Source organism: Penaeus japonicus, unplaced genomic scaffold (assembly GCF_977035675.1).
Source record: "Penaeus japonicus unplaced genomic scaffold, GWHDUDI00000001_assembly GWHDUDI00000043, whole genome shotgun sequence".
Lineage (NCBI taxonomy): Eukaryota > Metazoa > Arthropoda > Malacostraca > Decapoda > Penaeidae > Penaeus > Penaeus japonicus.
In genome coordinates, this window is record NW_028234445.1 from 1,079,296 (window position 1) to 1,091,795 (window position 12,500).

General features: G+C 31.2%; 3 protein-coding genes across 3 annotated transcripts in view; 1 reads left to right on the forward strand and 2 right to left on the reverse strand.

The window, feature by feature from the left end:
• The window catches only part of LOC122246354 (uncharacterized), a 1,434,769-nt gene that overhangs the window by 279,124 nt on the left and 1,143,145 nt on the right, over positions 1 to 12,500 (forward strand). The window lies entirely within an intron of this gene.
• LOC122263496 (uncharacterized) overlaps positions 1 to 12,500 on the reverse strand; it is a 1,386,165-nt gene that overhangs the window by 7,461 nt on the left and 1,366,204 nt on the right. The gene's annotated exons all lie outside the window — the stretch shown is intronic.
• The window catches only part of LOC147466563 (uncharacterized), a 16,953-nt gene continuing 10,932 nt past the window's right edge, over positions 6,480 to 12,500 (reverse strand). The window contains exon 5 of the mRNA XM_086535332.1: positions 6,480 to 6,916. Coding sequence (XP_086391458.1) covers positions 6,786 to 6,916 — 131 coding nt within the window. The 3' untranslated portion in view covers positions 6,480 to 6,785. The remainder of the gene's footprint in view (positions 6,917 to 12,500) is intronic.

The window sequence follows — 12,500 nt, forward strand, 5'->3', positions numbered from 1 at the left end:
GAATATCCTTCAGTTCGCTGTTTTCCGTCTGCAGATTAGTCACCTTAGTCTCCGTCCTACTCCTCTCCCGTCCTTGCTCCTCCTGCATATCCTGTAGAAGACAACACTGTAGGGATGTCTCTTTCCTAAAGGGATTAGGGAGAAGAACCTCGCATCACAGGCAAAGGAAATGGAATTGCACGACCAAGTAGTAATCTTGCTTCGACAAATAAAATCGGTTTTAAAAAGGGGCTAATGTATTTCGGAAGCTCTTGCTCTTACCTTTAGCTCTCTGATCTCCCTTTCTCTGAGACATAGGATACCCTTCAGTTCGCTGTTTTCCATCTGCAGATTAGCCACCTCAGTCTCCATCCTACTCCTCTCATGTCCTTGCTCCTCCTGTAAGAGAAGACAACATGTCTCTGTCCTAAAGGCTTGAGGAGAAGAGCAAGGCATCACAGGCAAAGCAAATGGAATCATTTCAACAAATAAAATCACTTTTATAAAGGAGCTAATGCATTTTGGAAGCAAACAAAATTGCTCATCGCGTTCCATTTTCATTTGCACAAATCCTGCAACCTTTTCTCTCTTCGTTTGGAATAGTTGAGGTTCACACCTACAAGGACTTATTCAGGAAGCTCCAGGTTCTCCAGACAATAAGCTACTAATAACACAATCTATCTCACACTAACTCTCCTCTTTCTTAACCATTGTTCTATATCTGTCCCTTTCCTCTCCTCCTTTCTCTCTGTTATTTCGTCCCTCTTCCTCGCTCTCTCCTGTGCATACCTTGAGTAATACAATCTCCTCTTCCTTCTTCCTCAGGTCTTCCTTCAGGTCTCTGGTCTCCTTCTGTAGATTCACTATCTCGGCACTTTTCGCACTGATCACTCGCTCTTTCTGCTCATGCTGCTTCTGGATGAGTAAAGAAAAAGTATCATAAGTGCTCAAAAAGACAAACAAAATTAACTTTCTCTCTAACATTACCTCTCTCTCTCTTGCGTATAACCCGGGCGAAGCGACGTCTTCGCAAATCTCTCAGAACTGAACTGAACTGAACTCTGTCTACTTGTTCATTATCTTACTAATTTCTCGCTCTTCCTGCTCATGCTGTTTCTGCATAAGGTAGGAATAGGTATCATAAGTGCTCAAAAAGACAAATGAAATGAACTTTCTCTTTCTCTCTCTATCTATCTATTTACTTGTTCATCATCTAACTAATCTCTCGTTCTTTCTGCTCATGTTATTTCTAGAGGAGGAAGTGGCAAGCATATCATTATTGCCTCACTCATGATAACAAGTCTTCTCCTTCCTGACATTGTTAATGGATGGAGGGAAAGCTGAGAACCACGAGATAAGGAGATTGGAGTCGTAAAAGAATCAAGCGGATCAAATACTTATAAAAGATTAGCCGTCACCAAAACCCTTACATTTTGCTTTGCATTTCATCCTAAATACTTCCCTAGTTCACCCCGTCTCTCCTTATCTATAAATGTCTGCCTGTCTGTCTGACTATCCTGCTTTCTGCACATCTCCAGTCCACACCAAAAGAAGGAAAATTCATAATGGATTTTAGAAAGGTTTTCATTTGATTATAAATGGTAGCTATATTTTCTGTCATTCCAATGATCATTCTCCATCTTTTCATTATCCTTTTGATTTCTGTTTTTTGATACCTTTTCTCTATGAAAACTCACCTTCAGCACTTGGATTTCCCTTTGCAATCTGATCCTTTCCTTCTCGGTTGCAATCCACCCTTGCATCACGTGTGTCTGAAAGTAATCAATATTCAATAGAAAAATGCATTAGCATGTTATGTCTCCTTATATAAACAAGAATAAAAATTTAGAATCCTTTTGTGATTTAGTTATAGTGCCACTCAGCAACCATGGCACTGCCCATGATGCACAACTTTGAAAACCAATGGTGACACAGGAAGGAGCAGAGTCTGACCAATACAATCTATTACCATGGACACGCTTTGGAAAAGTTCCATGCCACGGCTCTCTGTGGAGGAAGATCTCCGCATCAAGTCCTGCGGAGTCCTTCCATTCTTGTTCTTCTTGTACGTGGAAGCTCCAAAGTTCGTCAACGTGAATATAGTGAGGAGATGCCCTTGTGAAGCTGCTCTGTGGAGGGGCGTGTCGCCTTTATCATCTGCAGCGTCCACGTCGGCCCCGCCCTCCCGAAGGACTTCCAGCACTGCCGTGTGTTCCATCAAAGCTGCCAAGTGCATTGCTGTCTGTCCTGAAGGTAAACATGACTGTAGAACTTGTCAATGTTTAAATGTTGCTCTTCAATGAAACACTTGTTTAATTTTCTTATTTTCATTTTTATTCAAATTTGTTCAGAAATAAGTGAGATGTGAATGTATAATGATAAAGATATGATATATATTTAAAAATATATTATATAAATCAAGATATATATGATGATGAAATATGACAATAATATTGATGACGACAATACACACACATACACACACACACACACACACATACACATACACATACACATACACACAAACACACACACACACACACACACACACACACACACACACATACACATACACATACACACACACACACACACACACACACATATATATATATATATATATATATATATATATATATATATATATATATATATATATATATATATATATATATATATACATATCTATAAATTTATAAATATATATATATATATATATATATATATAAATATATATAAATATATGTATCTACATATATATATACATATACATATATATATATATATACAAATAGATATATATATATATATATATATATATATATATATATATATATATATATATATATATATATATTCATACATAACAAAATATTGATAGAAGTAATTAGAAAAAGAATACACATATGAATAACAAAAGAGAATGATAATTATTACAGTATAATAAAGTTAGTTATAAAACAATATAACATCTCTAAAAATAATAATGAAATTAACCAATGATATTCTATAAATGTAAGTAAAAATAACAATAGTGTTAATATAAACAATGGTATGAGTAATGAGTTAGGACAACTCATTACTGGGAACATAATGATAACGGATGATGATGAGAATGAAAAGTGACAAAGAGTAGAAGAATTATATAGAGAATGTAAAGTGACAAAGAATAGGAGTAGGAGAAGGAAAATTGTACAGAAAATATAGAGTGACAAAGATAGGAGAAGGAGAATTATTCAGAAAGTATATAGTCACAAAGAGTAAGAGAAGGAGAATTATATAGAAAGTATAGAGTGACAAAGCGTAGAAGGAGAATTATACAGAAAGTATAGAGTGACAAAGAATAGGAGAAGGAGAATTATACAGAAAGTATAGAGTGACAAAGAGGAGGAGAAGGAAAATTATATAGAAAGTATAGAGTAACAAAGAGTAGGAGAAGGAGAGTAATGACTGGAATGGCTCTGAGACTTCCAAGGATAAAAGTTAAAATGAAAACTGTCGTCATGATGTTAATGAGAATCAAAATGAGAAGGGAACTGAGGTTGGGAATGAAAATGTCAATGCTAATTTGAATGGCAACAATTGTTATAATCGTAATGATTATAATAATAATAATAATGCTAATGAAAATATTTATGATGAATACAAGTAAAAAGGAAAGCTTATGAATAAGCATGAAATGACTATAGAATGAAATGAAAGGGATGGAAAAAGATGGAAGGAAATGAGAGTGGAAATGAAAATGGGAAAGTATTCATGAATGAGAATCATCATGATTTGAAGAATGATTATGATCATTATAATTTTAATGCATATTCTGATGGCAATGATAGGAAGGAAAATAATAACCATAATGAAAATAAGGATCTCATTATACTTATATCATTGTTTTTGGAATTAGTATTATCAGTAACATAATATTTATAATTAAAGAAATTATGATATCAGTCATAAAAATTATTAAAAATAATAATGGTCATTCTAACTAGTTTGATTTTGATATTGATAATAATAAGGATTATTGTTGTTATCTTTAATGTTTTTATATAATTATAATCAATGTTATTCTTAGTCATCATTATCATTATCATCATTATTATGGTTATTTTTATTAGTATTATCATTATCTTTATAATAATCAAACAAAATAGGTAATATTTTTTTCGTATGAACTTATATTATTGATATTTCATTTGGATGTTATCTTTGTACTTATCAAACCTAACTTAAGTTGTGAGAAGAGGTATTTTGTAAAACGAATGCCAAGTAGTGCATTCCTCTACAGCACCTGCATAACCATGTTTGGTGCAAGCAAGCTGTGAGCAGACTTGGGTGTTTGCCAGAAGGAAGAACAAGGAAGCCATCGTGTTATCCTCATTGTCATTACCATCATGATTTACCGACACTGGTACTATGAGTGATAAAGACCTCACAACTACAACAAAAGCATGTAGGAGAACAAGAACAACAGGATCATCAGCAAAATTATCAATAATGACAAGAGGAAGGATAACATATGATAATAAATGAATGATTTAATAATAATTGAATTGATGAAGATTATGATTGATGATGAGGATGATCATATTTCTTTTAGGTAATCATGAAAATAATAATGATAATGTGAATAATAATTAAGATGATCATACTTATTATTATCATATTTGTTATAACTAATCTTTATAACAATTAACGTATAAAGAAATATAGAAAAAATATTTATTTCTATTTTATAAAATAATCTATGAAAATATTTTATTGAAAAATTCATAGAATAAAGAAATAAATATCAATAAAATTAATGATAAAAGATGAAAAAGATTCCCTTATTAAATTATAACAATAATTGTTATAAATTCCATAAAGACAAAGATGAGAAAAGAAACAAAAGCAAAATTCTTCTGGTGCCTTTAAGAAGTCATTCGCTTTCCAATCGCCTTACCAATCAAAGTCTTGGCGTTCACTTCTCCGCCCTTCTCGAGGAGCGTCTCTGCAACAGCACCATGGCCGTCACGGGAAGCAAGGTGTAAGGGAGTCTCACCTGAGGGAGAAAGATGCTTTTGTTAGACGTCTGTTTGTGAGTAATGAGCGTGAGAAGGGAAGTGAGGATGACAATGCAAAGGTGAATGTGAGTGAGAATGACAGTGAGAATGAGACTAGTTTTAGGAATGAGATTAATAGAGATGATTAGGGTGATAAGGATAAGGCCAAGGAATAGTATATTTTGAATATTAATAAAATTGCGAATGATAAGAATGTTAATGAAAATTAAGATTAAGAAAAATATGTATGATAATGAGAAGGAATATTATAAAGGAAATTAATGTTTGAGAATTATAAATCAATAATATATATTTTTTAATTATTACTATGATCCTTATTGTAATTTTTATTGTTTTTATCATTATTTCTAAGAAGACCATTACAATAATAACAGTAATCATGATAGCTATAATGATAGCAATAGTAATAAAAAAAAAATATATCAATCATAATGATAAAAATATTAGTAAAGATAATGAATAATAATAATTATAATGAGGATAATCATAATGAGGAAAGATAATAATAATGATGACTTTAATAATAATGATAATATAATATTAGTAATAATAGTAATAATCACAATAATAATGATAATGAAAATATTAAAGATGATACAACTAATAAGAGTGAAGATGATAAATTCTAAAAATGATAATAACATAAAATATAATCATTATTACTAAAGATAATCACTATCATTGATAATAATTATAATTTATAATAAATTTATAATAATCTATAATCAATATTCAAAATATTCATTAATTATCATCATAATCAATAAATATTATTTCCATCATTACTGTTATTACTATCATTATTCACCTTCCAATCACCATCATTATTATCATTATATTATTGCCATCATTATCATGAGAGTGTTATCATCAGTATCATAAAATATTTCCATCCTTAATATTATTACTATCATTATTCATCATCACCATTATTATTATCATTGTTATCATAAATATATCATTACCATTATCATTAGTTATATTATCATCATGAAAGTGATGATTACTTTATCATTAATATTGTTATCATTATAATTATATCATTACCATTATCATTAGTTATATTATCATCATGAAAGTGTTATCATCAACCTTTTCAGTGATGATTACTTTATCATTAATATTGTTATCATTACCATCATCAACATTATGAAACTTCTCATTATCATCATTATTGTTGTTGCTTTTGTTGCCATTACTTTCTCCATTATCTTTCTCGCAACAACACCACCAACAAAAGCATGTAGGAGAACAAGAACAGGATCACCATCAAAATAACAATAATGAGAAGAAGAAGGATGATAACAATTGATAATTTAGTAGAAATGGGAGTAACAATGATAGTAATAGTAATGAAATAATAATGATAATATGAATAGCACCATTGATGATGATTATGATTGATGATGCTGATGATCATATTTCTTTTAAATAATGATGAAATAATAATGATATTATCAATAATAATTGAAATCATCATACTTATTATTATCAGAATTGTTATAACTAATCATTATAACATTTATATTATAAAGAAACAGAAAAATCTATTTATTTCTATTTTATAGAATATTCTATGAAAATATTTTATTGAAAAATTCATAGAATAAAGAAATAAATATCAATAAAATTAATGATAAAAGATGAAAAAGATTCCCTTATTAAATCATAACAATAATTGTCATAAAATTCCATACAGACAAATAAGAAAAAAGAAACAAAAGCAAAATTCTTCTGGTGCCTTTAAGAAGTCACTCGCTTTCCAATCGCCTTACCAAATGGATTCTTGGCGTTCACTTCTCCGCCCTTCTCGAGGAGCGTCTCTACAACAGCATGATGGCCGTTGCGGGAAGCCCAGTGTAAGGGAGTCTCACCTGAGGGAGGAAGATGCTTCTGTTAGACGTCTGTTTGTGAGTAATGAGCGTGAGAAGAGAAGTGAGGATGACAATGCGAAGGTGAATGTGAGTGAGAATGACAGTAAGAAAGTGAAGGCGAGTGAAAATGACAATGAGAAGGTGAATGTGAGTGAGAATGACAGTAAGAAAGTGAATGCGAGTGAAAATGACAATGAGAAGGTGAATGTGAGTGAGAATGACAATGAGAAGGTGATTGTGAGGGAGAATGAGACTAGTTTTAGGAATGAGATTAATAGAGATGATTAGGGTGATAAGGGTAAGGGCTAGGAATAGTATGAATATTTTGAATATTAATAAAATTGCAAATACTTAGAATGTTAATGAAAATAAGAATTATGAAAAGGTATAGAAAGAAGAAGGAAAAGAAAAATAAATATATGTATGATAATGAGAAAGAATATTATAATGAAAATGAATGTTTGATAATTATTTATCAGTAATATATATATTTTTTATTACTATGATAATTATTGTAATTTCTATTGTTTTTATTATTATATTTATGAAGACTATTGCAATAATAACAGTAATCATGATAGCTATAATGATAGCAATGGTAATAAAATGATAAAAAAATATCAATCATAATGATAGAAATATTAGTGAAGATAATTATGACAATAAGATGAATGATAATGATAATGAGGAAGTTAAAAATAATAAAGAAGATAATAATAATGATAATTCTAATAATAATGATAATTATATAATATTAATAATGATAATAATGATAATGAAAATATTAATGATGATAAAAATAATAACAGCAAAAATGATTTCTAAAAATGATAATAACATAAAAATAATCATTATCATTAATGATAATTACAATTCATAATAAATTTATAATCATTTATAATCAATATTTAAAATATTCATTATAATAAGAATTATCATCATAATCAATAAATATTATTTCCATCATTACTGTTATTACTATCATTATTCACCTTCCAATCACCATCATTATTATCTTTATATCATTATCATTAGTTCCATCATTATCATGAGAGTGTTATCATCAGTATCATAAAATATTTCCTTCCTTAATATTTGTGGGGTTTTCTTGCCACATTCGTGCAGTAAAGATAAATATTATATTAAAGATAAATATTCGTGCAGTAAAGATAAATATTATATTAAAGATAAATATTCGTACAGTAAAGATAAATATAAATAAGTAAAGACAAATATAAGATATTCGTGCAGTAAATAAAGATGTTCTTTAGCCATTGAAACACGTGGTGTTGTTGAGCGTCTGCTAATTTATTCAGAAAATCATATTGATATAAAATGATTAACACTTCTGTTTCAATGCAGTTAAAATATATAGTCTTCATAATGGAAAAACATACACCTGATAAATGGTGTAACATAAACAAAACATGTCTTTCTTGTAGTAAATAAGCGTAAAATAAAAAACATCAAATATTGGTGGAACATGGGAGACATTACGTATGTCAAAGAAAACGGACCCGCCGTTCGGGGGGACTTAACTAAACTTTTATATTTCTAAATTTATTACTATCATTATTCATCATCACCATTATTATTATCATTGTTATCATAAATATGTCATTACCATTATCATTAGTTCTATTATCATCATGAAAGTGTTATCATCAACATTATCAGTGATGATTACTTTATCATTAATATTGTTATCATTACCACCATCAACATTATGAAACTTTTCATTATCATCATTATTGTTGTTGCTTTTGTTGCCATTACTTTCTCCATTATCATCATTGTCTTTGTCATCACTGACAAAGACCTCGCAACAACACCACCAACAAAAGCATGTAGGAGAACAAGAACAGGATCACCATCAAAATAACAATAATGAGAAGAAGAAGGATGATAACAATTGATAATTTAATAGAAATGGGAGTAACAATGATAGTTATAGTAATGAAATAATAATGATAATATAAATAGGACCATTGATGATGATTATGATTGATGATGCTGATGATCATATTTCTTTTAAATAATGATGAAATAATAATGATATTATCAATAATAATTGAAATCATCATACTTATTATTATCAGAATTGTTATAACTAATTATTATAACATTTATATTATAAAGAAGCAGAAAAAATTATTTATTTCTATTTTATAGAATAATCTATGAAAATATTTTATTGAAAAATTCATAGAATAAAGAAATAAATATCAATAAAATTAATGATAAAAGATGAAAAAGATTCCCTTATTAAATTATAACAATAATTGTTATAAAATTCCATAAAGACAAAGATGAGAAGAGAAACAAAAGCAAAATTCTTCTGGTGCCTTTAAGAAGTCACTCGCTTTCCAATCGCCTTACCATCCTTAGCCTTGGCATTCACTTCTCCGCCCTTCTCGAGGAGCGTCTCTGCAACAGCATGATGGCCAATGCCGGAAGCCCAGTGTAAGGAAGTCCAACCTGAGGGAGGAAGATTCTTGTGTTAGACGTCTGTTTGTGAGTAATAAGTGTGAAAAGGGAAGTGAGGATGAACAATGCGAAAGTGAATGTGAGTGAGAATGACAATGAGAAGGTGAATGTGAGTGAGGATGACAATGCAAAGGTGAATGTGAGTGAGAATGAAAATGAGAAGGTGAATGTGAGTGAAATTGAAAGTGAGAAGGTGAATGTGAGTGAAAATGAGAAGGTGAATGTGAGTCAGAATGAAAATGAGAAGGTGAATGTCAGTGTGAATGACAGTGAGAAGAGTAATGAGAGTGAGAATGACAATGAGAAGATGAAGATGACTGAAAATGAAAATGAGAAAGTGAATGTGAGTGAGAATGAAAATGAAAAGGTGAATGTGAGTGAGAAGGACAATGTGAAGGCGAATGTGAGCGAGAATGACAGTGAGAAGGTCAATGTGAGTGAGAATTACAATACGAAGGTGAATGTCAGTGAGAATGACAATGAGAAGGGGAATGAGAGTGAGAATGATAATGAGAAGGTGAATGTGAGTGAGAATGACAATAAGGTGAATATGAGTGAGAATGAAAATGAGAAAGTCAAATTGAGTGTGATTGACAATGAGAAGGTGAATGTGAGTGAGAATGACAATGAGAAGGTGAATGTGATTGAGAATGACAAGAGAAAGTGAACGCGAGTAAGAATGACAATGAGAAGGTGAATGTCATTGAGAATGATAATGAGAAGGTGAATGTGAATGAGAATGACAATGAAAAGGTGAATGTGAGTGCGAATGACAGTGAGAAGGTGAATGAGTGAGAATGACAATGAGAAGGTGAATGTGAATGAAAATGACAATGAAAAGGTGAATGTGAGTGTGAATGACAATGAAAAGGTGAATGTGAGTGAGAATGACAATGAGAATGTGAATGTGAGTGAGAATGACAATGAGAAGGTGAATGCGAGTGAGAATGACAATGAGAAGGTGAAAGTGAGTGAGAAGGTGAATGTGAGTAGGAATGACAATGAGAAGGTGAATGTGGATGAGAATGATAATTAAGAGGTGATTGTGAGTGAGAATGACAATGAGAAGGTTAATTTGAGTGAGAATGACAGTGAGAAGGTGAATGTGAGTGAAAATGACAATGCGAAGGTGAATGTGAGTGAGCATGACAGTGAGCTGAATGTGAGTGAGAATGAAAATGAGGTGAAAGTGAGTGAGAATGAATATGAGAAGGTGAATGTGAGTGAAAATGACAATGTGAAGGTGAATGTGAGTGAGAATGACAGTGAGAAGGTGAATGTGAATAGGAATGACAATAAGAAGGTAAATGTCAGTGAGAATGACAATGAGAAGATGAATGTGAGTGAGAATGACAGTGAGAAGGTGAATGTGAATGAGAATGACAATGAGAAGGTGAATGTGAGTGAGAATGACAATTAGAAGGTGAATGTGAGTGAGAATGACAATGAGAAGGTGAATGTGAGTGGGAATGACAGTGAGAAGGTTAATATGAGTGAGAATGACAATGAGAAGGTGAATGTGAGGATGGCAGTGAAAGATGAAAGCGAGTGAGAATGACAATGAGAAGGTGAATGTGAGTGAGAATGACAATGAGAATGTGAATGTGAGTGAGAATGACAATGAGAAGGTGAATGCGAGTGAGAATGACAATGAGAAGGTGAAAGTGAGTGAGAAGGTGAATGTGAGTAGGAATGACAATGAGAAGGTGAATGTGGATGAGAATGATAATTAAGAGGTGATTGTGAGTGAGAATGACAATGAGAAGGTTAATTTGAGTGAGAATGACAGTGAGAAGGTGAATGTGAGTGAAAATGACAATGCGAAGGTGAATGTGAGTGAGCATGACAGTGAGCTGAATGTGAGTGAGAATGAAAATGAGGTGAAAGTGAGTGAGAATGAATATGAGAAGGTGAATGTGAGTGAAAATGACAATGTGAAGGTGAATGTGAGTGAGAATGACAGTGAGAAGGTGAATGTGAATAGGAATGACAATAAGAAGGTAAATGTCAGTGAGAATGACAATGAGAAGATGAATGTGAGTGAGAATGACAGTGAGAAGGTGAATGTGAATGAGAATGACAATGAGAAGGTGAATGTGAGTGAGAATGACAATGAGAAGGTGAATGTGAGTGAGAATGACAATGAGAAGGTGAATGTGAGTGGGAATGACAGTGAGAAGGTTAATATGAGTGAGAATGACAATGAGAAGGTGAATGTGAGGATGGCAGTGAAAGATGAAAGCGAGTGAGAATGACAATGAGAAGGTGAATGTGAGTGAGAATGACAATGAGAAGGTGAATGTGAGTGAGAATGACAATGAGCAGGTGAATGTGAGTGAGATTGACAGGGAGAAGGTGAATGTTAGTGAGAATGAAAATGAGAAGGTGAATGTGAGTGAGAATGACAATGAGAAGGTGAATGTGAGTGAGAATGATAGTGAGAAGGTGAATGTGAGTGAGAATGACAATGAGAAGGTGAATGTGAATGAGTGTGAGATAATGATAATAATAATATTAGCAATGGAAATAATAATGATGATATTAATGATGTTGATAATAATAATTCATAAAAATAACAACAACAATGAATGGCAATGAATATTATCATTATATCTAGAAAGGTAAGAATTATTATAAAAATATTATGAGAGAATTAATAGATGACTTACAATAGAAAGATATAGTGACAAATGGAAGGGAGATATATGTGGACAAGAATTAACATGATAATGACAATGTTAATGATACTTGGAATGAGTGTGTAAGTAAATGATAATGATCAAAATGACACATATAATGTCAATGTAAAGGAATATTAATCAGTGATATTAATAGTGAGAGATTTAAAATGAGAATCCAAAATATCATGAATGGAAAGTGAAAATGACAATGATATGAATAAAGAAAGTGATCACATTGTCTGTTACAAAAATATAAAGTTATTATTATAATGAGAATAAGTATTAGCAAGATATGAAATATAAGACGAAATGAGGTCAATAATGAGAATGAAAAAGATATAATGGATTATAAGACAAGGAATGAAAATACCAAAGATATTATTTCCTGAAAGATATAAGAATTATTTGGAAAGTGG